We start from the raw sequence: 27,230 nt of genomic DNA on the forward strand, positions 1-27,230 counted from the left end.
CGTTCCACAGGGAGGGCGCTACTGCCGAGAAGGCCCTCTGCCTGGTTCCCTGTAACTTCACTTCCCGTGGGATTCTCTTCTCAAATGGTAGCAGAACTCCCAGAAATGGGGTCTCTCAAGTAAGCTCATGGTACGGCCTACTCTGATGGGCAGTGTGGCTCAAGTCTTCCTGCATTGCAGGGGGTTGGACTAGATGACCCTCGGGACCCTTCCAACTCTACAGTTCTATGGTTCCCTCACAGTCTATTAGGCTCACACGCCTTTCCTCACCAACCTTAACGGCTCAGCTGAAACAGCATCTCTGAAGGGCAAAGGGACAAGGAAACATGCTGGAGTCAAAGAGGCCCTTGAAAGCTTTGCTTGCTGCTCACAATGGGGCAGAGGAGAGTGGATGCTGACCCCCGGGGCACCGGAGTGGAATGGGAGGGATCTCCATCATCAGACTCCCAGGCAGGCAAGTGTGTGTTTCCATTAGCCTTGCATAAGTGAATGATGCAGGAGCCTGTTATGGGAACTGGGAGATAAGGCTGAAATCAGAGAATCTCTCAGAGCCTGGGAGATGGGGAATGTTACGGTGAGGCATTGTGGGAGGCAGGTAGATGATAAGAGGAAAGGGAGAGAGGGTTTGTGACTGATGATGAATATACAAGACTGCACCTCTGCAGTGCTCATTAAATCAGTCCTGAGTAACTGCCGCCTGCTGGTTTCATGCGTGCATTCACAGATTAGAATTTGAACCGCTCATTAGCTTGCATTAAACACAGGGAGCTGCCTTAACCCCAGATCAGACCAGTGTTAGAAACTCAGATTTACAAGCTAGGAGCCAAATGGCTCCTTAAACCAGGGTTGCAGTTGCCAAAACAAAATGTCTAGTTGCCATTTTGATGCCAGACCCCACTGGAAAGTTGTATTTTTTGGTTCCTGAATTTTTTTCTGATTGTGGCACATAAAATATCACGGGTAGAATTCTACAGGGTGTGTTGTTAAGTGTGTGGAAACAGGCAAGACCCAAGGATCACTAGGCACGCACTTCCAGATGGAGAAGACATCAGGTGACATCCTGGCACTCAGGCATCTTCACTTGGTCACACGCGCCTGATAGCTAGGTGCAAAATGTGCCTGGCGAATTCCAAACACTGGATCAGATTATTTGTCCTGTCTAGACCGGTGCTGCCTACTCTGACTGGCAGCATGGCTTTCCAGGGTCTCAGGCAGAGAAAGGCATTTCACATCACCAGCTTCCCCAACCCCTCCAAGTGGAGACCTGAGTGCCTGCTCCAGGGACCTCAACGTACAAATGTGTGCTTCACAAGTAAGCCACTTCTTAAGCCATCATGGCTGGAAGACATCAGGAATCTGATCATAAATGCAATCCCCTATTAAAGCTATCTAGGTTTCACTAGGGACGCGGGTGGCGCTGTGGGTTAAACCACAGAGCCTGGGACTTGCTGATCAAAAGGTCGGTGGTTCGAATCCCCGCGACGGGGTGAGCTCCCGTTGCTGGGTCGCTGCTCCTGCCAACCTAGCAGTTCAAAAGCACATCAAAGTGCAAGTAGATAAATAGGTACTGCTCTGGCGGGAAGGTAAACGGCGTTTCCGTGCGCTGCTCTGGTTCGCCAGAAGCGGCTTAGTCATGCTGGCCACATGACCCGGAAGCTGTACGCCGGCTCCCTCGGCCAATAAAGCGAGGTGAGCGCCGCAACCCCAGAGTTGGCCACGACTGGACCTAATGGTCAGAGGTCCCTTTACCCTTAGGTTTCACTACATCTGCCGGGGTGAATGCTATAGATCAAGCTATGTGTTATGTATTATGTGTTGCCAACCTTTTTTTTAGGCTCAAGGGAACATCTGGATTTTAAGCATCATAGGTGCCACCGCTCTTGTCACTTCTCGCTTCCTTAGATCAGCCCCCTGCCAATATAGGGGACACAAAAAACACACACTTTGCTTTTCCAAGGGATCTGGAAGAAAGCCAGATCCAGTAAAATTAATTTGAGGTTTAAAAGCACATAGGATTTGAAAAGCACATAGGAACGTGTGTCACTCTTTAAAAAAAGTTTTAGAAGGGATAAAAACATATTCTCCCTTACCACCTCCTGGGGGCAGTGAGTGGGAGGGTTGGAAGCTGTGTAGACACCAGCAGAAGACCTCTAAGGTGCCATTGCACCCACGGGCAACACGCCCAACAGGCACTGAAAGCACATGGGAATCCTGGGAGTGGTGGTTTCTCCCTGGCAGAGCTACGAATTCCCAGCAACCTTCACAAGCCACAGTTCCCATGATTATTTGGGAGAAGTCATGTGCTTTGGATGTGCTTTGAATGCGCAGTGTGGCTCTGCCTAATACTGAGCTACATGGGCCAATGATTTGATGAAGTAGAGGGCATCTCCTCGTGTCCTAAACTTTGTCAGGATAAGAGAATCAGAAGTGTGTCCTCTCCAACATATATAGCCTGCACTGTGTGTGGATTAAGGGATTTCATCTGCTTTTGTCTACCCAATTTAGGACTGGAGTGGGGAGAGACAAGGAGGTTTTTCTCTTTGGGATCAGGCAGAAGGGCTTAAGTCAACCATCACTTTCTGCGGTTTAGTCCAGGAATCTGTTTTCAGGGCCAAAGAGCAACAGGTCTGCTGATAAAAACTGAGGCTGCCTTTGAGTATCTGCAAAGTGCCTTTCCCTATCATTACCCAGTAGCCACAGACAGGATTGAGCGTGGCACCTCTTTTCTTACTAGGATGGGAGGCAGCAAACATAGTTTTACTTGATCTTCAAAAAATAATAATGTTATAACTATATTGTAGTTTGTGCTAGAATTTTATGAAGAGCGGGTAAAAATACTGTAAACCCAATAACCAATGAAGAGGCCAAGGAGTTTCATCCTCAGGGACCTATTGCAAGGCTTCGACTCACGTGACACACCAACGCCGAGAGTGCTTCTGACCCGGTGCAAAGTGTCCTTCAGGGCCCGATCAGGGGCATTGTAAAGACTTTCGGGGCAGTCCCTTCTCTTCTCGTAACTAGAATCTCGAGGTGCGCCTGCCGTTTGGGAGAAAGGCGCGCGGGGGTCGAAGACCCACCGTGGGCGTGACTCGTGCTGGTGGGGCGGGAGACACGACTTGGGACGAGCTGCTGCCGGGCTCCTCCGCTCCCGCAGCCACTGCAGAGAGTGACGCATCCCTCTTCCGTCCTGATCTTCCTTGCACACCCGCCCCCCTCGTTGATTATTCCCCACCACACGGCAGAGGAGGCGGAGGCGGGCAGGTGGGCGCAGTGCTTGGCGCTCACGTCCAGCCAGCTCGCCCTCCCCTTGCCTGCCTACCCTCGGCTTGCCCCGCGTGGCGGCTCCCTGCTCGGCTCCCGCTGTTGCTTGGGCTGCTGCTGCAATGCATCAACTTTCGCTGCGCCCTCCCCCTCCGACTGGCGCACGCTTTGATTCATTCCCAGCCGCCCTCTCCGACAGCAGCAGCAAGAGCAGCAGCAGCAGCAGCGCCAGCAAGCCCAAGCCTTCCGCCGCCAGCGCCGGCTTTGCCGCAGCGGTGCGCGCCGCCGGGGAAGGCTAGGCAAGGCGAGAGCGGGCAAATCGCCGCGTCGCAGCCCCCAGTTGAAGGAAGGAAGGAAGGCGGGAAGGAGAGAGAGAGAAGGAAGGAAGGAGGGAGGGTCATCCGGGCAGCGTCTCACCCCACACCCTGATCCTTCCCATCCCTCTGCAGTCTTGTCTCCAAAATCGATTCCTCCTCGCTTCGATCCAGCCCTACCGGCGACAGGAAGCGGTTAAAAAGATCTGACCTCTCCCCGTCCCAAGTACAGCCCGCGAAGGGGCTTCCGAGGCGCCGCGCACCGGCCATGGATCCGGCCCTGCTGCGTCCCGCACCTGCTCGTGGGGGCGGGTAGCTCCTCCTTGCGCGCGCCGAAGACGCTTTGCCAATCGGGCTGCGCTGCCTGGTTAGATCGGGGTGTGTGTATGTGCATGCCCGTGTTTTCGCAGAGAAAAAGAGACAGGATGCCCATTCGGAAGGCACTCCGGATTTAAAGGTGACTCGCGGAGCCTTGCCGCCAGCGGACCCGGAGCAAGGCCGTGAGCGCCTGGAGCCTGGTCGGCGCACCTCGGAGTGAGGAGGACGCGGCTCCTGGGACCGGGAAACAAGCAAACAAATAATTTTTTGGGAAAGAAAATTGGCAGGAAATTCAAAGCTCCAGACGCGGGAGCTGCGGCAGGACAAGCCACCCCGGCTCGCCTCGCCCTGGCTTGGTGAGGAGGAGAAAAGACCCCCGCGCGCTCTCCGGGCCCATCCCAACTTTTATGGATCCTCCCGCCGCCCGCCTCTTCTGCATCTCCTCGGGCTCTCGGTCCCCGGCTTCGTCCCGTCGCAGCGCCGCGGCGCAAGGGGCAGCCGTCGGGGCAACTAGCGGCGCAGCGCCCCCTGCCTCCGCCGCCCTCTTTGGGGCCGAGCGGGATCAAGTGGCCGAGGCCGAGTCAGCTGCATCCGGCTCCGGCATTCCAAGGCGCTCTTGGGTTTTCTCCTGCGGGCGCTGAGCTCAGCCCCGGGCTATAAATACCCTCCCTGGAAGACTCTCCCCCAGGATCGTCTGTCTGTTGACCGCAGGAGGTTGCTGGGAAGGGCGGGGGGAGCCCGGCGCTGTGTCTGTCCCCCCTAGGCCAAGAAGGGCGCGCACCCTGGATCCGAAGCCCCCGGGATGGCTACCCCGCGCCCCATCTCGCTCCTGCTGTGCTTGGCCCTGGGTGAGTTGGAGAAACGGGGTGGTGGGGGCGAGGGGAGGAAGAGAGAGGCAACGGGGTGAATCCGGATCTAAGGGTACGGAGTGGGACCTCGGTGGGGGTGCTGCGGAAGCCCAGTTTAGACGTGCAGGGGGAGCAAAACTAGCTGGGTCGTGGTGGTGGTGGTGAAGACTAAGGAAGGACCAGGACTCCTCTTGCTCATTTAGGGCCTGCGCAGGCACGCGGTTCGATCCCAAGAAAACCCACTTCCTAGATTTTGTGTCGTGGGACTTGAACCCAGTACAAAACACGCACATCCCTGCCCCCTCCTCAATTCAGCTAAGGGCTTCTGTTTTTGTTTTTCTGGGGCATGATTCAGATAGAATCCGAATCTCTTGACATCCATGATAGTGAACCCAGTGCTGAGTCTTCTCTGAGCTTTCACTGGCCCTATAAAGGGGTTCTTCTCTTTCAGAACTTCCCTTAAGGAGAGGGTGCAAACAGTCCGCCCTGGGGAGCTTGAAATCCAGCTCCAGTTCTTCTCTCCCTCTGTTAGGGTTCACATATTGATCCCAATCTTAGGGCCCAGGATTTTGTGTATGTTGTGCAGGGTTGAACAAAGGCCACACCACTGCCACTCAATCCTTTTCTGCACTTTTTTTTATAGGTCCCACAGAGTCCATTCCATGGCCTCTAAAATCCATGTCAGGATTTCTTTGTCTGTTCCCAAAAGGGCCCCAAAGTAGCACCTCCCCATACAGTCAACCCAGCAGGGATAATCTCAGAGGAACCAGGAGCAGATTGCAAATGTAATAGCAATTTGGGGGTGGGAGTGAATAGTCACAGTGGCTGCAAAGGTAATGGACTTTTAAGTGAACAATAGCCCAAGGAAGGAGCCCCAGTTGTTGTGTGCTAAGATGTTCTCCAAAAGGGGTCCCAGTGAGTCCGGCTAAAGCCAGTGGGATTTACTCCTGAATCTACAAATGAAGGATCAGGCTGTGCATTTGTGTGCAGAAGAGAAACAGCGAATTGTGTGAAAAAATAAGGCAGGAGCAGTTGAAAGGATAGAGGTGTTTTTTGGGGGGGTGCTGCAGACAAAATATAAGTGTTTCTCTGGTTAAACTATGAGAAAGAGGGGGGAAATGGACAGGGGGAAAGCAAACTAAGGAAGGATCACACCCATTGCTGTCAATAATGTGGGGTGACCTCCCCCTAACCCCCCCCCAAATATTTCGGTGCTTTAGTTTGCCACATATTTTTCTTCTTCTTTTGCATTCATGAGTAACAATGAATGCCAACTGCTAATATAAAATTAGACGATCATGGCATTTTCAAAGTTTCTAGCTTTCTTTCTCAAATACAAGCCAAATAAAAATGCTAAATAAGGCCATGCGCTAGGGCATCAGAAAAATCCCGGTGGCAAACTAACCTTAATTTCCATGGGGAAATTGCCCAGTACAAATGTTTTTAGAAAACCTACCTTGCCTATTCCTGCCTCCTGCCAGCCTCCTCTTGGGTCCCCTTCCATCTATCTCTGTTCCTGCATGTCAGCAGCCTTTCTCTTTCTGATGGGTTTATAGGTAGCGTAATACCTTCTTGCTTTTAGAAATCTTCCCAGTGGTGCAATCAGGTAATTTTAGACCCTGGACTATCCTCCCCACTCCCAAACACTTTAGATGGCGATGTATTTGACTCACTTCAAAACATGGCATCCTGAGCCCTGCTGCTTGGGGGACCCTCATTCTTCAGAGTCTGGGGCCCTGGACTGCTGCCCTAAAGTCCTAACCTGACTGTGCTGCCCGGTCTCCACCCACTCCCTTCCACATCTGTGCTTTCCTGTGCCAGGATCTTCCGGTTCATTCCCATAGATTTTGTATGGCTTTGGAGGAGGCAGAGGAAAAGGAGAAAGGTGCTTGGAATAGCTCAGTTGGTAGAGCATGGGGCTCTTAATTTCAAGGTCGTGGGTTTGAGCCCCACGTTGGGCAAAAGATTCCTGCATTGCAGGGCGTTGGGCTAGCTTTTCTCAACCTGTGGGTCCCCAGATGTTGTTGAACTACAACTCCCATCACCCCTAGCTAGCAAGGCCAGAGCTCAGGGATGATGGGAGTTGTAGTCCAACAACATCTGGGGACCCACAGGTTGAGAACCACTGGCAGTGGTCCCTTCCAACTCTCTGATTCTATGAAAACTCTCCCACCATCTTTGATAGCATCTGCAGGGACTTGTGGCCTTCCTCCAGATGTCGTTGGTGGCAACTAGTCCAGCAAATTCTTGCCTATCTATCTATGGAGATTCTCATCCCTTGCTTTGGGGTTCTCTGTTCTGACCCAGTGGGATGCCCCAACTTCACGAAATACACAGGGGTGTGTGTGTGTGTGGTGCCTTTAGGTGCTCCTACCTTGCTGAGTACAGTAACAATGACCCCGAGCCAATATCTTTGTGTGCATTGGTTTCCTCGTGGATCCAGGATAGTGAAAATAATTGGACTCCATAGAGCAATATTTGCTCTCGTACTACACAGCCCCCTGGATCCAGGAAGAATAGAGGGTGGGGGCGGGAATTTCAAAGCAGACATGCAGATCAATCCACTACTTAGCAATTTATTTATTTCCAGTCATTTGTGCCTCTGCTTTTTTCACTTGCCGGATCACCCAGGGGAGTAAAACGTAAAGAAAGAAGAAGAAGCTGCATTAAATACACAGAACAATCCTATGTATTTACCCAGGAATAAGTCCCACTGTATAAAATGGGTAAGCGTGCATGGGATTGCAGCCACAACCAGAAATATTAAAACAGCTGATTAAAGCAAATGAGCAACATGACATAGCATAAGGCTGTAACAACTCCTTGGTATAAAGAACCATTTGCCCACTGAAATAAAACCCATTGGAATGCATGTAGAAATATAGGGCTGGACAGACATAATTCAGGAAGGTATTCCAAAACCTTTGACACCAGTTTATTTATCCACCTCATTGTAATCTTCCGAAGACCTAGGTCGACATGCATGCTTTCCATCTCAGTGTTGTTTTCACAACAGCCCTATGGGGCAGGTTAGGCTGAGAGCCAGTGACGGACCACCAAGATTACGAAGACTGATTTATGGCTGAACGCGGGTTTTAAATTTGGGTGTCCCAATTCCTAGTCTGCTACACCAGAGGTGGGCAGAAAGTAGATTGGGATCTGCTAGCTCTCAGGATGATTTGCAGTAGATCAGCAAGAGTGGTCCCCCCCTTCCCCCCTTACTCCTAGTCCTTCAACAATTGTAACTGCAAAAGAACTTTTCCCTCCTAAATTAGGCTACTGAGATGAAGAAAGCTCACTAAGAGTGGATTGCTATGTGAAACGATTGATTATGAGCTCAGTTCAGTTCTGGTGATGAAGACAAAATCCCAGGCTCAGAATGTGCTCAAGAGGCAACCTGCCCTGTTCCTTAATTCTAAACTGTATATATTTTGCACCTAACTTCTGTTTGAGGATCTTGGGGTTATAGTAAAAAAACGAAGTAGACTCAACAAGCCAGTACTATACCACACAGCAAGGGGACTGATCCCTCCTGCCCCTGGAAAGAAAGTTTCTTGGTTACCTTCCCACACATATTTATGTATAGCTAAAATAAAATAATTATTGTTTCCAATTTTCAAAAACTGTCCTATGCCTGGTAGCCTGGAAGTGATTTTTTTAAAAAAAATATACTCACCTCAGGGGCTGGTTGCTATTTGCAAGCCTGTCTTAATCAAAAGCTCTGGATGCTTTGCAGATGGAAGAAAACCAATGCCTATTTTCCACATTCTGGAAAGTACTGGATGAATCTATTCCCGGTCTCCACCCCCCCCCTCGCATCCTTCCTACACTTTGGCAAGGCTTGTGTGCTGTATTTTGTTATGTCAACAGTACATCTCTATGGTGGAATGGGTGGGTGATGTCATGGCCCTCCTCCCATCTGTGTCTACCTGTATTTATTTATTATATGGGCTTTTCTCGGGATCTCAGAACATGATCACGAGAAGTGAGATTCCTAACCTGAAGTGCTTTTTCAGAAATCAGCAATAATTTAGCAATACATGCTGAAGTCAGTCTCTCTCTCTGTGTAAATATTTTTATTGAAAGTTTTCTACATTGCATACAATAAAAGCCAAACTAATCTAAAGAAAAAGAATAAAGAATAACATGAGAGAGAGAGAGAGAGAGAGAGGTAAAGAAATAGAGAGGCAGAAGGAGAAAAATAAAAAGAATGAATACCAAAAGTCCTCTATTGGAATTTTATCAAATCCCTTTCTCCATACACAGAAAAGTAGACCCTCCCATCTCTCACCTGGGCCCCTGATCTTTGATCTGTCATCTTCCTGTGTATATCTTCATCAATCCAAAATAGGGGCCTTTTACTAAATCTCCATAGAGTGGTCTATACAAAAGGCATAGAGATTGATCTGTTTTAAATCCTGAAATTTGCCAACCAGCTGTATTCCACAAGCCATCCAGTGCGCACGGGTAGAATGACGTTAAAACCGTGAAATGGAAAGTGGAACAATTTTGACATCTGTGGCCGCCAATGTGGTAGCATCGACTGCGCAATGTGTCACAAGTTTTATTCATGTCATCTGAGCTGACAGGAATTTAGGGTTCTAGAACCAATATTGCAAACCGTTTGTTCCTTGTGCACCGCTACTTCTAAATTCCTCAAACAATTTCTTCACTTCTCTAACGTGAACAAATGAGGGGAAACTCTTTCAGCCCCCAAACTAAAATTATTGGGGGCTTTATGCCCTTATGGGCAACCTTTGGGAGGGGGTATCACATGCCCAGGTGGGTAGGATGGGGGGGGCAGGATGCTGGCCTGTGGGATTCTGTCCTCCGAGGTGGCTGCCTCAGTCTGCCTCATGCACCCGCTGGCCCTACAAAAAGCTCACAGGCAGGACTCTGGTCCTGGAAATAGCCATCAAGAGTAGCTACTGTTGATGACCTGTGAAATGGTCTAATCCCCTTTCGAAACCATCAGAATTGGGGGCCATTATCACATTTTGGGATCTGTAACCCCAAAGAAAGGCTATTTACAAAAGGGAAGCTGCATGCTTGCTTACTGTGCTTAGGCTGCCTCTGACCTTTTTTTTTTGCAAATGACATACAAATGACACCTTTTAAAATATGTAGCTACGTATTTGTTTCAGGTGTGCCTGGACTCACCTCTGCTGTTGGGCAGGATGCTTTCATTGGGGTGCGAAGGGTGTACAACCCTCGTCAGCAACCAGATTTTCTGGAGCGCTAGAACAGAGTCCAGGGCAGAGGGTCAAGAAGATGCCCCGGTTCCCCCAAAGCGCCTCATTCTTTCGTTTGCAAATTTCTGTTCTGCTGCAGATGCCACACTCTCTGCCCTTTTGGCCATGGTTTGGCAACAGATGGGCCAAGTGGTCTTATGCAGTTGGCCAGATTTCATACCACGGCCTCTGGTTGCTAACCAATAGCACAGAGAGAGCACTTTGATAGCTTTCCAAGTCACCCCATTAATTTACAACCAGGGCCAAGAAAAATGTGGTGCTAAAACGGGCTAGGAATCCAATCTAAGCTGATGCCCAAACTGCACTGGGTATTAATTTGCTAGCCTCCCCCAAGTTATTAAATCTGTTTGTCCACCAAGGGCTTCAGGCAGAGATCTTTCACTTCAGTTGATAGCTGTTCCTTTTAACTCGGGCGGAGAAACTTTTCCCACCCAAAGACCACATTACCTTCTGTGCTGTGTGTGCGCATGTCAGTGATGGGCGGAGCCAGAGGCCAAAATAGATGCAACAATAGATTTGACTCTTTAGGACAGTAAAGCTTCCTTCCAGCCACCCCAAGGTCAAAGATTTCTGTACATAAACCTCTCTGTGCTCCATATAGGCCAACAAGCATTAACACAAAGTTGAAGGACACTTTCTGGCCTGGCCAGAGCATTTAATGAGGTGGGGGTGTGGCTTGGAGAGGGGGTGTGGCCTGAAGAGAGTCCCAAGGGCCACATTCAGTGAGGCCTGCAAGGCTGCATTCAGCCCCAGCGCCTGAAGTCCCCCACCCATTTTAACTGAGGGTAGCAATGCTTCTGCATTTATATGTTTTTAATTGGAAACTGATATGGGAATACAGTGGTACCTCAGGTTAAGTACTTAATTCGTTCCGGAGGTCCGTACTTAACCTGAAACTGTTCTTAACCTGAAGCAGCACTTTAGCTAATGTGGCCTCCTGCTGCTGCTGCGCCGCTGGAGCACGATTTCTGTTCTCATCCTGAAGCAAAGTTCTTAACCTGAATCACTATTTCTGGATTAGCGGAGTCTGTAACCTGAAGCGTATGTAACCTGAAGCGTATGTAACCCGAGGTACCACTGTATGCAGAACTGAACTTAAGACTTGAAAGGACGAGACACTGAAAGAAACAGAAATTGACGAATTCTCCCAGTCTTTAGAAGACAGCAAAGGGGAGCAAGAAATTTAGGAGGAAACTGTATGTTTTTAAAGGTGGGGGAGTAGTGATGTCATAATTTGCAAACAGTATTAAAGGTATGCTCTTACCTTATGCTAATAGAAGGAGCTGTACATCTGGGGATTGCTTGTGTTTCTGGACGCTACTTAAAACTAATGGTCGGCCCATTTCTAATCATTAAATTTTCACGGCTCTTGCTCGAGTGCTGCAGAGTTGATCGTGGGGCTGTGGCCAAATGGCAGTGCTCAGGAAGATACAGTCCACCCGCCTCCTGACATTCCCCAAGCTTGCTTGACACCCGTCAGCAAGGTCCTTGCAAGGTCCATGCATTCCCAGGGTCTGCACCAGCGCGGAGGGAAGTCGGGCGTTTGCTAAGGCCTGCAGACTGTTGAGAAACCTTGGCCATTGGCCTCTGCTTCCATCTTCTCACCTGGTGGGCACAGGAGGTGCAGTGATCTCCCAGGCTTTCTCGCAGCAAGCATCTTTGGTGTCAGAAGCGCATGAAACGAGTGGGACCTGCAACACAGTGTTGCAGCGTGCCTTTTAGCTGCTCAGTGTTCCAGCCAACCCGGCAGCTTCTTTCAGGATACTCCCGTTTTATTCCTCTATTCCACCGCTTGACCGTCCTCCTTCAACCAGATACTCAGTGTTCTGCAGCCGTTGAGCCTCTTCAGTCCCCATTTGGGTTTGTTTTTCCCTGATCCATTAAATTCACCCCCCCCAAAAAAAACACAGCTCCCCTTTGCAGTTCTCCAGGCATGCTGATATCTCCCTCTTGTTTCTCAATGGCCACATTTTGGCTACAGTCCTGTTGGCACGTACCTTCTGTGTTTGCTATTAGAGGGATGGATGAGAGGTGCTATCAGGAAGCATCCACCTTTGTCCTGGGAGCCCATTCTCTTAGCCTCAGATGTTTCAGAGTTGGCTCTGGTTCTGCAACGGCAAGAGGAAAAGCACTTTGAACATTTTCCCAGGCAGCGTTTTCTCCTTTGGGATTGGGCATGTGCACTGATTTCCGCTGGCCCAAAAACCTGGAGCTGGCACCTCCTGTTTAAAATAATATTTATATTCACGCATACAAACACAACCCAGACAGAGTAAGCTGGCATCTAGTGCTCCCAATCTCACCCCCTTTTCTTCTCCTTAAAATATATATTCGTTTGCTAATTCAGGCTGAAGGAGATGAGTTGGAGAAGGGGTGGCCCCCCTGATTTTCCAGACATAAATTCAGTTCTCCACATTTCCACAGCAATTTGAGATGGGGGAAAAATCCTCATGAAAATTCATCAACACTTCTATGTCAATTTCTCCTGATAAACATGTTACAGTTTACATAGAATAATAGAACTGTAGAATTGGAAGGGACCCCAAGGGACATCTAGTTGTACCCCCTGCAATGCAGGGATCTAAACTAAAGCATGCATATTTACACATTTTTTGCAGTCGGTTCACCCTGGAAATAGTGCATTTTTGTATCTTATTTTCACTAACATATGGCTTGTAATAAGCTAAGTCCTACTCAGAGTAGACCCATTGAATGACTGTAAAGTTATATCTTTTGCTTTCATTGGGCCTACTCTGAGTAGGGCTGACATTGGAGACAACCCTATGTTTTATGCAGCCCCCCCCCATATATTCATTTTTTGGTACGTGGTGTTTGGTTTGGCATTGCAAAATTCAGAGAAGTGCAAACTTTGAAGAAGAGCTACGGTTTGGTTCACATATTGGTTTGAAAAGTGTAGGTAAGGTAGTTTCTTGTTAAACGCAAACAGAATCGCATTTCTCCTTCATCCCACAATCCTCTTCATTGCCTGTTCGTGCTGCTGAGCTAGATGGTATGAAACAACTGCCTGTGTTTCCAGAACCCTGAGGTCCCTTTCCACTCTTTTTGTACCTGCCCTTTCCAAGTATGCTAGCAGCCATGTGGAAGGAGACTTTGCACATGTATATGTGAGGGAATCAAGGCATCTTGTTAAGCCCTTGCCCCTTCTAGGAAAACCTGGGGCCAAACCCTCAAGAAAAGGTAACTTTCATAATTTTCCCTACCTAGTCACCTTGAGCCAGATTTTGACTCAACCCTAGGCGAGCAACTGTTTACAAGCCTGTTTTTAAAGCCCTGGGGGTTTCCGGCATGAGATCGCAGAGGCTGAACATCATGTCCTGCTGGTTCTCCAGCAGGATAGTGCTGAGAATTGGTCAGCAGCTAAGACTTTTGCAAAAGAACCACTGGTGCTTCAGATGCTGCTGATTGTGTGCTGAAGTCAGCAAAGCTCCCTCTGCAAGCTCTGTCCTTCGAGCCAGCAGGGTGTCATTGCTGATGCATGAAAAGCGGGGAGAAAGAAAATGACCTGCCGGAGGACGCTGGCTCTCGCCCACTGGTGTGCTGACACGCTTTGCAGCCACAAACATGCGCACATGCGTTCCTCCCTTTGCTGACAATGTTGTCACACCTACTCAATTACTCGCCCCCGGGTGCTCAGTCACACTTAATGATGATGCAGTCCCAGTAATTGATCTCTGCAGGCTTCCCACTCTGACGCTTTCATTCCTACTCCCAAGGAAGAGTCAGGATTCCTTGTGGGGTGAGGTGATCTTACTGGTCAGTTCTGGGGCCCAAGCTCACAGGTGCAGTGGCGGAGGAAGGGGGGCAGGGGTGTTCCTCCCCAGGTGCCATCTCTGAGGGGGTGACAAGAAGGCACCCCACGAGGGACTTGCCCTGCCACCCCGGGTGCGGCGGTGCGAGCTGCCGCCATCATGCCGCCGCCGCATGTGGAAGATCCTCCACTTGCAGCTGCACCCTCCGCCACCGTCCATACGGTGCGCTCACATGTGCTGTACGTAGCGGTGCGCACGCATGCGCACCGGGCAATTTGCTCCGCCCCTGACATCCTGCACTGGGTGGCGGTTCTGCTTCCTTCGCCCCCTGCACAGGTGTCCCAGCACGGGAAGAATGGATACAAAAACTCCTGGAATATGCAGAAATGGTGAAACTTACCGGAAGAATAAGAAATCAAGATAACAAACTTCTTAAAAAAATAAAAGAATGGAAATGGTTTATTGAATATTTACAGATAAATTGTAAACAGATAAAAACAACGGCAGGATTATTGCAATAACCTGCAGTTTCGTAAGAGTATATATTTAAAGATGACTAAATGAGCCAATTAAGTTAATTAGGATATGCAGAATACATTAGAAATAAATTTAAGGAACCGCAGAAAAAGGGGGAAGGAAGTCAAGTTTTGAAATGTCAAAATGATTGTAAAATCAGTGAAATGTATAAACCTGAAAAGTATATATAAAAAAGAGAGAGATAGTTTTGTTTTTGTTTTTAAAAATGGAGGTAAAAACTGTTGGACAGCTATATATCTGTATAGTGGGGTAGGATAGCTGGGGGAAAAAATCATACCTGGCAACCAATGCGCCCCTTTGGTTTCAGATAATATGTGGGTAGACGGGTCTAAGAAGCCCGGGACACAAATTTTCACAGCCCTCTAGCAGCTTGTGGTGGCTCATTTAGCAGAAGCAATGTATGTAGTGTTAACTCTGGAAGTGTATCCCCGATTCTGACCAAACGAAGCCTCCTAGAGCAAAATATACATCAGGAGACTTAGTGGGGTCAGTTTTCCTGCCCCACTAATATGGGAATGAGGGACACGGTAGTTGAACAGCAGCAGCAGCGGAGGAAGCCGCTTGGGCGCCTGGGGCAGCGTGCCCAGGGACAGGGCGAGCCGCCCATAGGGGTGGGGCGAGGGCGGGGCGCACCGCGGGGCCTCCAAAGTCTGCCTGGCTCCTCCCACTCAGCTGCCCTACAGCTGGGGGGGGGGGGAGGCAGCGGTCAGACTGTTTGGGCAGCGCGGAGTCTGCATGTGCCCAAGCCACTGTGTCTCTCCCAGGAGAGACGCGTGGCTGGGGTGTACTGCAGGCCCCACGGTGAGTGCCACCCAGCATTTTGTCACCCCCCTCAGTGGTGACACTCAGGGCAGACCGCACACCCCACACACCCTTCCTACACCCCTGAACAGCAGTGCAATGAGAGCATGATACGACTTGGGAAATGTCAAACAAACCCACCTGATCTGCAGCATCTGCAGGTGCCAAGTGAATCTCCTGGGATGGAAGTGGGGATAGTGGAAGGGATGTGAGATATTTGTATCGGACGTTTATTCTCACAACAACCTTGTGAGGTAGGTTGGGCTGAGAGGCAGGGACTGGCCCAAGGCCACCCAGTGAGCTTTATGGCTGGGTGGGGATTTGAACCCTGGTCTCCCAGGTCCTCGCCCAGCAACATCTGGCCACAGGTTTTCCAATCTTGCTGTAGCATTGTCATTGTCGTTATCACGTACAGCAAAATCTTATGCTTACTCAGAAGTAAATCCAAATGGATTTAGTGGGCCTTATTCCTGTAGTAAGTATGTTTAGGATTTGGGCCTTCGCTCAGTTTTGCCTCAGACTTTTCTGGATTCAGGGAGTCAATGCGCTGTAACATATGCAGCGCCGGTGCCTCAGCAGGAGCTCAGTCTTAACAGATGGCAGCTGTGTTCTTCCTGCTGATGCAGCTGATCTCCGCAGAATAGCCGGCAGTGTCCTCTGTTCCAGTGGTTTGCCTGCGGATCCTGTGAGTTATTCTCCTTTTACAGAAGAGGAACTGAGGGCAAGAGAGATGCCCAAGACCACTCTCAGTGACTCCCATGGCAAAGTAGGATCTGGATTGAATCTTTGCAGGTGACTCGGAAACTACAACTAATTCAGAATGTGGCAGCTAGACTGGTGACTGCGAGTGGCCGCCAAGACCACATAACACCGGTCCTGAAAGACCTTCATTGGCTCCCAGGACGTTTCCAAGCACAATTCAAAGTGTTGACCTTTAAATCCCAAAATGGTCTCAGCCCAGTATACCTGAAGGAGCATCTCCACCCCCATTGTTCAGCCGAGACACTGAGGTCCAGCTCCAAGGGCCTTCTGGCAGTTCCCTCACTGCGAGAAGTGAAGCCACAGGGAACCAGGCAGAGGGCCTTCTCAGTAGTGGCACCCGCCCTGTGGAACTCCCTCCCATCAGATGTTAAGGAAATAAACAGCTATCTGACTTTTAGAAGACATCTGAAGGCAACCCTGTTTAGAGAAGTTTTTAATGTTTGAAGGTTTATCGTGTTTTTAATGTTCTATTGGGAGCCGCCCAGAGTGGCTGGGGAAACCCAGATAGATGGGTGGGATATATTTAATAAATCATCATCATCATCAAACTGTAGAATTGGAAGGGACCCTGAGGATCATCTAGTCCAACCCACTACAATGCAGGAATATGCAGCTATCCAGTATAGGGAATTGAACCTGCAACCGTGGCATTATCAACACCATGCTCTAACCAACTGAGCTATCCGGTTGACGGAACTCTTGCCTCCAGTTTCAACCCTGAACTTTGAGTAGGGAACCTTTTTCACCCCAAAGGCCCTATTCTCTTCTGGGCAATCTTCAGGGGGCCACATGCAATTGGTGGGTGGGGCCAGAGACAAAAGTGGGAGGGGCAACAAATGTGATTTAAAAAACAACAACATTGTATAGCAAGCCAGTTTCTTCATGCTCACCCATCCCACTCCGTCCAGGCAAGAAAGAAGCATTACCAGGAACCGAAGGGCACATTGCAGCCAGGCAAAAGCAGTCCAGGAGGTTGCAATGCAGGGCTGGGGAGGGTCCAGCTCGGGAGGGGGTGTGGCCTGGGGAGAATCCCGGGGACCAGATGGGGAAGCCTGGAGGGCATCATCTGCATCCCTGCTCTGGACCATATTGGCTCAGGCATGAACTTTAATCAGGTCATAGAGTTGTATGTCTGCATCTAGCAACATCTATTTATAAAAAGCCTTCCCCACCAATTAAAATTGTGCCCCCAGCCGCTATTTGCCCCAGTTTTAATTTGAAAAGCTTCTCCCCACCCTCAACCCGTTGTGTTTATGAGTTCTGACATCCCTTTGTTTAGAGAAAGAACCCAGAAAGTTGGGGCAGGGGTGGAGGGTGATACGGATTAGGATCATGCCATGCAGGGTTGTGGGGTGTGTGTGTGTGTTGAAATAATGTTTTTTTAATTAATTAAATAAGAGATAACAGAATACAAAACAGAAGGATACAATTAATGCCCTTTGTATGCACTTGGACAATAATTCGCATATGACAAAAGCAAGTATTCATAAATTAAAATTGAGTCAACAGGATTCTGCAGGGTCAGAGTGTCAATGAGAGTTGACAGAGGCTGTTAATCCTTTCCTCCTGCATTGTTTTCCTGCTGAAAATCGCTTCCCGAGCTTGTCCATTGCCCCACTTGTAATGTTTTGAACCAAATGACAGCTTCTGGAAATGGGGTTTTCAGCAGGGAAGTGGGGCAAGGCAGAGGGAGATAAAATTGTCATCCCCTCCCTGTGCTCATGATTCAGATCTGTGGGACTTGATTATCAATCAATATTCTTATGATCTCAGATCAGCCACTAGAATACATCTAAACACATGCAAATTTACAGTTTCCAGGCAAAAGCCTTTTGGGGATTAACAACATAACAAAAAACATTGTGTACGCTTTGTTCACAATTAAACTAGAACTAGTTTTTGAGTGCTGGTGTGTTTGGTAGAGGGCTTTAATCATCTGGTTCCCAGCAGTTCCTGCTGATGCACAGAATTTTGCCACTTTGATGGTGATTTCGTTAGTGGAGTCTAACAAAAGGAAGGAAGTAATTTTTGTAAATAAATGAGACAGGGCCCTGGTCACAAGCATATGAATCATGTCCTTGAAATCATGTCTGGTTTGACTTTCAGTGAAGTTGTATTTGGGGTGCTCTAGTGATTGCTCCAGATCAGAGTAATGTTAAAGGGCCACATACCATGAGCTGGTGCAGAGGTCAGCAATCCTAGTGGTTAGAACATTGAGCTTGAACCCAGCTTTAAATCCAGACTTGGCCGTGAATCTCTGAGGATGGCCTTAGGGAAGATTCACTATTGTTCAACCTAAAAGCTGTTGTGAGGCTTTGCTCTCTAGCTCCTTAGAGGAAGTTCTTCGGCGGAAAGACGTCTGCAGCTTGCCCTGGCCCCTCCTCCATGCTCCTTAACTTGTCCCTTTTCCAGCTTCTCCTGCCCCACTGGGCATCTTTCCACCCCTCCCAAGGCATTCTGGGAAGACTCCTGTAGACCCATGGCCCTCTCCTCCCGCCAGCCATAGGCTGAGCTCCAAGGGTCATCATGGCAGGCACAAGAAGCTGGTGGGAGCTGGCAGTGTCTGTTGCGGCTGCATTAGTCAGAACTCGCACCGTCGACTTACATTTGTATTTATTGGCATTAGCAGACACCTTGCGGAAGGACGAGAGGGGGGAAAACTGAGGCCTTCTACATGGTTGTGTGAGCTAACAAAGGGGCAAAGGACAGCATATTGCAATTTTACATTTGCTGAAATCCCCTCTCATCCTCCCCCCTTATTTTCATTGGTATGTAAATGTATGTTGTGTACCTAAAAAGCCAGAGGTATACTTCCTCTGAACATGCTTGGTGAAACAGAAACGTCTTCAGCAGGTGACAAAATATTAAAATTATGAGGCTTTATTTCTGTGCTCAGTGTGGGTCTCCAAAACTGAAAGCTAGCAGTGTCTGTGATATAGAAAAATAGGGGTGGTTGTCTTTTGCTGCCCAACTTCCCAAGGGATTGAGTCCCCTAAGTCCACGATCGGTCAGAGATGAATGGATGGAAGCAGGATGCAATGAAAGCAAGGCAGATCTTTATTTCTCTGTTGCAACAGAGTTCTCTCCCCACCTAGCAAGGAGCGAGGAGAGACCCAGAACCAAGAAGAAACATCTCCTTTAAGGGTTTTCATTTTTGCGTGGTGAAGAAGGACATCTCCTTTACAGTCAGAAATCACATCACACATAAGGTGAGGTTACTGTGGCTCAGGCAGGCCAAGGTGTGATATTCCTCAGGATTTGACAAGTTTTGCATAGTTCCAGACACAGTTTACACAAAACATTAGCATCTGATAAGACAATCAGGATGTCCTTCAGACATTCCTCAATGTAGAGCATCTGGGCAAACAATGACAATTAATACAAAGGAGATTCATAGGTATAGGAGAGGAATCCCTTCAGGAACTTCTCCTCATTGCGACCTGCCTATGTGGACTTAGGCAAGAGTGATTAAGGAGGCAGAGGAAATATTTGGAGTCTTTAGGGGAGCCAAGATGGCTTTTGGATTGCTCTCCTGTACTGTTGTAGACATGTGGTTTATATACTTACGTATGTTTGCAATTATCAACATTTATTCTATGTTTGAGACCTTAGAATCCTTTTAACCACTGGAAGAATTCTGCTGCCAGGAAGGGAGGCAAAGATGGCCGCTGTTGGTGAGAGGATACAAACCAATCGTTCCAAAGACGGAGACATGTGAGAAGCTTTGGTTGCCTTTCTGATGTGATTTCTCTCCCGCCTCCCCTTCCCAGTGACGTTGTGCCAGGGTGGCTGCGTGGAGGTGGACTCGTACACCGAGGCTGTGGCCGGCAACAGCTTCCAGATCTTGTGCATCTCCTGCAAGAAGCGCAGTGAGACGGAGGCGGAGGCCTTCACCGAGTGGTTCTTCAAGCAGAAGGGGGAGGAAGAATACGTCAAGGTGTGTGCCATGGCGATGTAAGGGCGAGCGGTTGTGTGGAGGGGGCGATGGGATGGGTAGCATAATGGCCTGTTCACTCCCTGGACCAGGAAATGTTGTAAGCACCTTCACCATAAAAACACAGATCTAGAATAAATAAGCTTGTGGGATCTGTCCTCATCCCAACTTGGAACTGCAAAGCCCATCAATCCAAGGCAAGTGCAAAATAGGGGCTGAAAGCGTGGAGCCGGTTTCAAAATGGCGGCTTAGGGGGTGGAGCCAGTTGCTCTTTGCACCCCATGAGCCAGCAAACACTGGGATAAACTGCATAGGCACTGACTCCTAGGGGCTGAGGCAGTTTTGTTTCCACCCCCTTAATGTATTTTTTCAGGGGGCTGGGCTCCCCCCAACCATGGAGGGAATATATATGGTACTTTTGCAAGTGCAAAGTAATGTTTGTTCTGCTTTTGTAGGAAATCGATCCCTTAGTGTGGCAGCACCCATTCTTTTGAGCCCATTGATATTAGGCAGGAGTTGTATTCTTTTCGTCACCTGCTAAAAAATCTTTTGTTTCAGCAAGCCGACCCAGGCATATAACTTGAGCATTTTATTTTAATTAAAAGTATGTGGGTTTTTTTAAAAAAAATCCCTCATTGTATTTATATTTTACATCTTTTATATAGTTTGTTCTTAAATGTTTGTTCCTATCAATATTTTAATAAGTATTTTAAGTTGTTGAAAACTAGTTAGAGGAATTTTTTTTTGTTCTAGCATTCCAATTCTATTGAATAAAATATAATATATATATATGCTCTCCTCTACTGATTGATCCCAGGATGGCAGGCACTGTTTTAATATAACAAATAAGTTGACTAAATGCTGGAAACTATACGTGAAATGGACACCTACAGAGTATGCACACTCTTCGTACACCAACCGCAATTAAATGCAGATAGTCTGATGTTCTGGACCTCCCATTCTCCAAGAGACCAATGTTAATTGGGTGTCTTTTGTTCCTTTGAAATGGCTTTGTTGATTTGTGAGTTCCAAGGTACTTGGTGTTCCCGAGAGCTCTTCCCCAGGCTATTTTTTATTAACTACATCAATGATTAACCATTTTAGGAGCACCTGCATGTATAGGAGGTCGCAGAGAGAAAGAAGAAGAAAGAGATGCAGGCAAAAGACTTTTGGGAGCAGGATAGAGGCAGGATGGTGTAAGCAAAGCCCATAAAAATCGTGCTGGTGGACCTTAGATGTCTTTTACAGGGTAGTCACCATCATAATAAAAAAGGACAACATTTGCATTGTGCTTTCCAGCATTCAAAGTATTTCCTATACTTCACCTAGTTGCAACAGGGGTGAGCAGCCTATGACCCTCCAGATATTGGACTCCAAATCCCATCAGCCCCAGCCACTGTGGCCGATGGACAGGGAACAGGGGTAGGGGAGGCTGGCGCACATTGGGACTGGTAGGGCAGAAGATGGACTGATGGGGCACTGCCCTACCAAGCTCAGTTTGTCCTCAACCAGCTTGCACTTGCCTGCCTTCTTACAACCAGCCCAAGGGTATCAGCCTTGGGCATTAGTGTTGCCCTTGCAGAATTCCGCAGGAGGAGGATTGGGACAAAACTAGAATGAGTTGGCTCTGCCTGTTATGAGCTCTGACGCCACCTACTGTTGGGCTCCCTGTTTTCCACCCTGCCAGTCCCAATCTGTCCTAGCGGACCCGCCATCATCCCTGAAAGCAGGCTCGGAGCCAACAACCCTATATGCAAGCCTGTATTATTCCCTTCCAGATTGGGGTTGGGAGTCTTAGGCTGTGAGTGGAAGTGGTTTGCGTAAGTCCACCTAGTGAGTTCAAGATTGGAGTTGAGTACGTCTTGCCTTATAGTAGGGCCACCTCTGCCAACCAGGCTTCTCTGTGTGTGGACTGAACCTCACCTGTCCTCCAGATCCTTCGCTATGACCCAGATGAGAGGCTCAACGTGATGGATCCTCGCTTTGAGGGCCTGGTTCATTGGAATGGGACCAAGAACATCCGGGACTTGCAGGATCTCTCCATCTTCATTCTTAATGTGACCTTTGACCATATGGGTGAATACGTCTGCACTGTCAACCGCACACTCTTTTTCGCGGCGGAGTTCACACACAACATCATGGTCAACAAGACCATCCATGTTACGGTGGTAGAGAAACGTAAGTATAAGCTTGGAGCTAAGGAGAAGCGGAGGGAGAAGCTGGGGTGGTGGGGGACTCTTGGCGGGCTGTGAAACAGTGGTAAGCTTAAGACAGGGACGGGGGATGCTTCCTTCAGCCCAGAGGCCTTGTTAGACCCACCAGGCCGTTTTGGCCAAGCCACACCCACCTTCCCTACACCTGATTTTGTATATGATGTCAGGTGTGAGGCAGGTAAAGGCAGGGTGTGGACAAAAGGGACTTTGCGGTCCCAGCCGATCCATTGTGCCTGCAAAGCACTTCCCAAGTGCTAACTAGCAACTGATTGTCAGCGCTTGGGAACTGCTGGGGATGAGGCTTCCCAAGCCCTGACAATCAGCTGATAGTCAGGGTTGGGAAAACAATGCACTCAGGGTTTCCCCAGTGTTGAAAATAAGCTAAGGAAGCCCCATGTACTGTGTGTGGGGGTTTGTTTTTTTGCCCAATGAATTTTTATTTCAAAAATGGGTCACCTGGTATCACAGTAATTTCAGGTGATTGGCAGGTGGTCAGCTCCACCCACCTGCGAGATTTGGCCTTCATGTGTGTGCTGGCTAGATTCATTTTCCTGTGCCTGGTTTAAAACAGAAGAAAAGCACTGGTGAACCAAAGGTCCATCTCATCTCCAGCTTTTGTTTTCCACACTGGCTAACCAGACGCCTCCGGGAAATCTGCAAATTTCAGTCATTTGCATAGAGCTACCAGCTTTAATCTCTCCAAGCAACAGATAAACTGACTTTAGAGCAGTAGCTGATTAATCGGCGGCAGCCTATTGTACTGGATGGGGATGAAAATTAAGGGCACATGTTTATATCTAGAAGCTCTTTTGGTTCTGGTGTGTTGCTGTAATAGGAATTGAGGGGGGGGGGAGTTTTAACAACCATGGATGCAGGGAGCTTTTGCTTGTTAAAATTGTTAGAATGGTAAGAGGCTCCTCACACCCAAGCTAAAGGGAGGACCAATTTGCATGGCAGGACAAACATGACTCAAAATCTGGAGCCGGAGAGCAAATGCAGCTAGAAACGTGCATTAGGGGTGTGTGTGTGCCTGTTTTGTTTTGCACACCCTTATCTCCATCCTTCCTTTCACAGAAAACCGGGAAATGGCATCCATCGTTTCCGAGATCATGATGTACGTTCTCATCGTCGTCCTGACCATCTGGCTGGTGGCTGAGATGGTCTACTGCTACAAGAAGATCGCCGCGGCGACGGAGGCAGCTGCTCAAGAGAATGCGTAAGAAGTGTGGGTGGCGATAGGAGGGGAGTTGTGCGTGTGCGCGCACACACGTGTTGGGAAGCCAAAAGAGAGAGCCACAGGAGACCAGTGCTAGCTCCAGCTTTGACCCACCTTGGCCAAAGTGCCCTCTGCTGGGCCAGTTCCTACATAGGCAGAACCCCCTCCAGGGCAATGACATGGTTGCAGTGCATCGCTACAGGGTCATTGCTGTTTGAATTTCCCACAGTGCCTCAGGGGTTTACGTCAGGGGCAATATGGGTAATTTAAAGTGGTAGGTGGCTCCCGGACTAGTATAGGAAGCCCAGGGCTGCCAACAACAGACTCTCTGGTGTTGCCAAGGGCCCAGCAGCTGCCTGAGGATGCCAGATGTTGGCCCTGGCCCTGCTGGAGGTGGCGAACACAGGGTGATGCAGGGGAAGGACATAGGAAGTGAAAACATCTGGACTGGACCGTGTGTCTTACTGGATCAGAGGGAGTTGGGAAGCAGGCCAAAGACCCTTCCAGTGGAAGACATCTGTGCGTCTTGCAGTGGTTTTATGCCTTAACTGGTGGCAAATCCAGGTTCACCCTTTCTTTTTGCTGTTATAATCCTGCTTGTTAGCCTGGCAGGAAGTTGCAGGCTCAGCTGAAAGCAGGAGCTATTCATTGCCTGCCTCAAAGCTCTCCTTGCAGAATAAACAAGCCCTTGAGTCATCTGTTGACTGCACTCGTAAGAACATAACAAGAGGCCTGATGGATCTGGCCAATGGCCCATCTAGGCCAGCATCTTGTTCTCACAATGAGAAGCCCACAAGAGCACTCATGTAGTTTCCAGCCACTGGTATTTAGAAGCGTTGTCACCTTCAACTGTTGTCCTCAAACTGCACTTGAGGCATGCTATTGCCAAACACTTAAAAAATATTTGATGGTTCCCCCAGAATAAACTTAATGTGTGAAGAGGCCTTCACGTGTACTTGAGGGGCTGGTTAGAGAGCTTTTGCAGACCCAACCTGGCTTGTAAGCCACTAAGCGAAACCTGGAACAAGGCCAGCTCCAGGTTTGTTGAGGAGGGGGCTTGTCAAAATGTACCCCCACCTAGGCCTGAGGCTGCCTTGGCAGGCTAACCTGACAACAACAATAGGCAGCAGCCATGCCCTGATGAGCACCTGTGGGGCCTGGGGGCGGAATATGTTGTTTCCCCACAATGCCCTTGGCGCAACGTCGCTTCAGGGCATTCTGGGAAATTAAAATGGCAAGCAGCTCCCAGACCCACCCAATTGGTGTTTGCTGCAGCACCAGAAAAAACCACAGTTATTTTACAGAAGGGCCCAGGATAGGCACCAGCAACGGGCCACACTGGGGCTCTTGCAGCTGCCGTGTGCCGGTGCCAGCCCTGGTTATGGAGGGTGGGGAATCGGGGCAAAAACCCACCTCACACATATTCCCGCTTCTCTCTTGTGTCCTGACAGCTCTGAGTACTTGGCCATCACGTCGGAAAGTAAGGAAAACTGTACAGGGGTGCAGGTAGCTGAATAGCCCACGTAGGGCTGTTGGCGGGCACAGGAATTCCTGGCTGGCAGGTAATGTATTGTGAACATCACCGCTTCATCCCCTTGTTTTCCAAGAGTGACATCAGCAAAAGATGCCCCTTTCTCCAGGAAATGACTACTGAAATCTAGATGGGAAGCAGAGGCGGATAGGGAAATATGGGAAGAGGCAAGAGGTTAGCAAGGGACAAATGTAGGCAAATGCAGTTACGAGCAATTAAGATTTGTTGCCATGGGGCCTACCAAACAAAAAAAACCCACCTCTAGTGGATGGCGATTGCACTCAATATTCCCCGCTCTAACGGCTTCTAATATCGAGAGTGATTTTGGCAGGCTTCTGAAGGAAAAGGTTAGTTAGCATTCTATTACCGCTTCCCCGTTTTAGATTAAATAGCAGGGGGAGACGGAGAAAAGTTCTGTCTCTGGGCAGGGCTGCCAACTTCGACTACAGAGGGGCACTCACATGCCTTTAACAGCTGTGTGGCAAGGGAAGAATCCAGGGGGGGGGGGTTTGCAGCTTTCCCCTGGACTGTGGCACAACTTTGGGGAAACTGGCCCTTGTTGAGCCTTCCTCCATCACCCTGCTGTCAAAGGGCCCGGAAACCCAGGGCTGATTCTAGGTTATTTTATTTGCCCTTTTCCCATTGGGCTCAGTCCGCATGGGCACCTAGAGCAGGGCACCTGTGTGCCCTTATGGGACTTTCTCGGTGCCTGCAGAGCCCGCTCTCTCCTGCACCCATGCTCCCCACCCCACAGAGATCAGGCTTGGAAGAAGCATTGCAGCCAACAGGCTGCGGTGTGTGTCTGGCTGTGTAACACCCACTGAAATTTCCCCAGTTTGTGTGCCCATGCGCCTGGAAAGCTTGGTGACCCCTGGTCAAGAGGGGGAGGCCGAGACGAGTGAAAAATAAGCCGCTGTACCTTCTCCTCACAGCTCTCTTGCTCGGGCAAACAGGCCCCGGCAGCAAGGAGGAGAGGCAGCCAAGGGGGCAGGGGTCTCTAGGGTTGGCAGTTGTGCCCACTTCCTACCTCAGATGAGGCATGGCAGGAACCCAATTGTGCCAACCCTCAGTGCTGGACCTGAGCCGCTTTGGGGCCTGAGAGAAAAGAAAAGAGAGAGGGAGGGAGGCGGTAAGCCTGAGCTCAGGTTCTCATTATGCGGTGGCAGTTATCTAACGTTCCTGTGTTTGTTAACGCTGTTCCAGGGACGAGGAGGACGATGGCGGAGAGGGAAAGTGACTCAGCAGAGGCATCAGCAGCCCCTGAGAAGATTTGAGCTGGAGCCAAGCAGCCGCTCCCCCACCCCGCTGCACGGCCTCCCCTCCCCCACCTCCCCCTTTAACCAAGCATGCTATTTTTTAATAATAATAAAAAGAGAGAGCTCTGTATCTGGCCCGGCTACCCAGGGACAGACGACGTGTGTTTCTGAAGGGAGAAAGGGGGAGGGGGCGGCTCGTTCCGGCAGGCACCTTGCTGTTTTTTTCCAAGGACACATCCTTTTCGCCTTCTGTCGAGCAAAGGGTCGCCTCTGCCGCGATGCATGAGGAGAAAGCGGTATGGCTGCTCGCAAACACACACAAAGCTTGGGGCCCCTTTGCTGCTGTGGCCCCCCGTTGCGCCGCCCGAGGCCTCTTTTCTTTAAGAGCAATTGCACTTGCGCTTTCTGGTTTTTTGCACATTTATTGCGCTTCCCCCTCGCCGCCCCCCTCCCGTTACTTCGCTACCAGCACTTTCTATGGGTCTGAGGAGAGGAGGCCCCTGCGGTTTGCAATTGCCTGGCTCCCCGACATTCCCCCTCCTTTCATTGTCATGTTGTTAGGCCTCTGCCTTGATCTCTCTGCTCCCAGGGCAGCCACATCCGGCAAGGAACTGGAGGGGAGAAAGGTATTCAAGATGGCCGCTACACAAGGCCTGACCCTTAGAGAGGACCTTAAGATGGGGGCGCTAATCTAGGAATACCTTTGAGGGGTGAATATCTGATATATATCTGGATATATGAACTGTGACAATACAGAGGCCTGCCCTGGCTGGATCCCGCCATTTTATTGTCTTGACAGGATTTCCCTCAAGGGTGTCCCCCTGACCGAAGGTTTTGCTCAAGGGATCTTGCAAAAGGAAGAGCAGAAATTCAATTGGTGCAGGGGGCCTGGATCCAGACGTTGCTCCTTTGGCTGTGTGTCCCCAAACTTTGTTACTGTTCTGCCCCTCCTGGCGTCTTGTCAAATTCGCTTCCCGATCTTCGCCCCTGGCGCATATCAGTTCCTCCCACGATGCCTTCATGCCTTTCCCCCTCCTCACGTTTCCATTTCCTACATCCATCGCCACCCAGTCAGGCCATTTTGGCTCATCGGGGAATACTGTGCCCTCCCCTCTCCTCAGACCCCGGGGCTGGTCCCAGGGACCAGCTGCCCACCATCACAATAATAGAATAGAGTTTGTTCATAAATAAATAATAAAAAATATTGGATTTCACCA

General features: G+C 49.4%; 1 protein-coding gene across 1 annotated transcript; it reads left to right on the plus strand.

Annotated features, from left to right (window-relative positions):
* The first annotated feature begins 3,242 nt into the window (after positions 1-3,242).
* Positions 3,243-27,230, plus strand: SCN1B (sodium voltage-gated channel beta subunit 1). The gene is made up of 6 exons (XM_053398327.1): positions 3,243-4,741; positions 19,634-19,800; positions 21,732-21,975; positions 23,085-23,226; positions 24,678-24,788; positions 25,961-27,230. The coding sequence occupies exons 1-5, from the start codon at positions 4,696-4,698 to the stop codon at positions 24,742-24,744; spliced, it is 666 nt and encodes a 221-aa protein (XP_053254302.1). The 5' UTR covers positions 3,243-4,695; the 3' UTR covers positions 24,745-24,788; positions 25,961-27,230.

Source organism: Podarcis raffonei, chromosome 8, assembly GCF_027172205.1.
Source record: "Podarcis raffonei isolate rPodRaf1 chromosome 8, rPodRaf1.pri, whole genome shotgun sequence".
Taxonomy (NCBI): domain Eukaryota; kingdom Metazoa; phylum Chordata; class Lepidosauria; order Squamata; family Lacertidae; genus Podarcis; species Podarcis raffonei.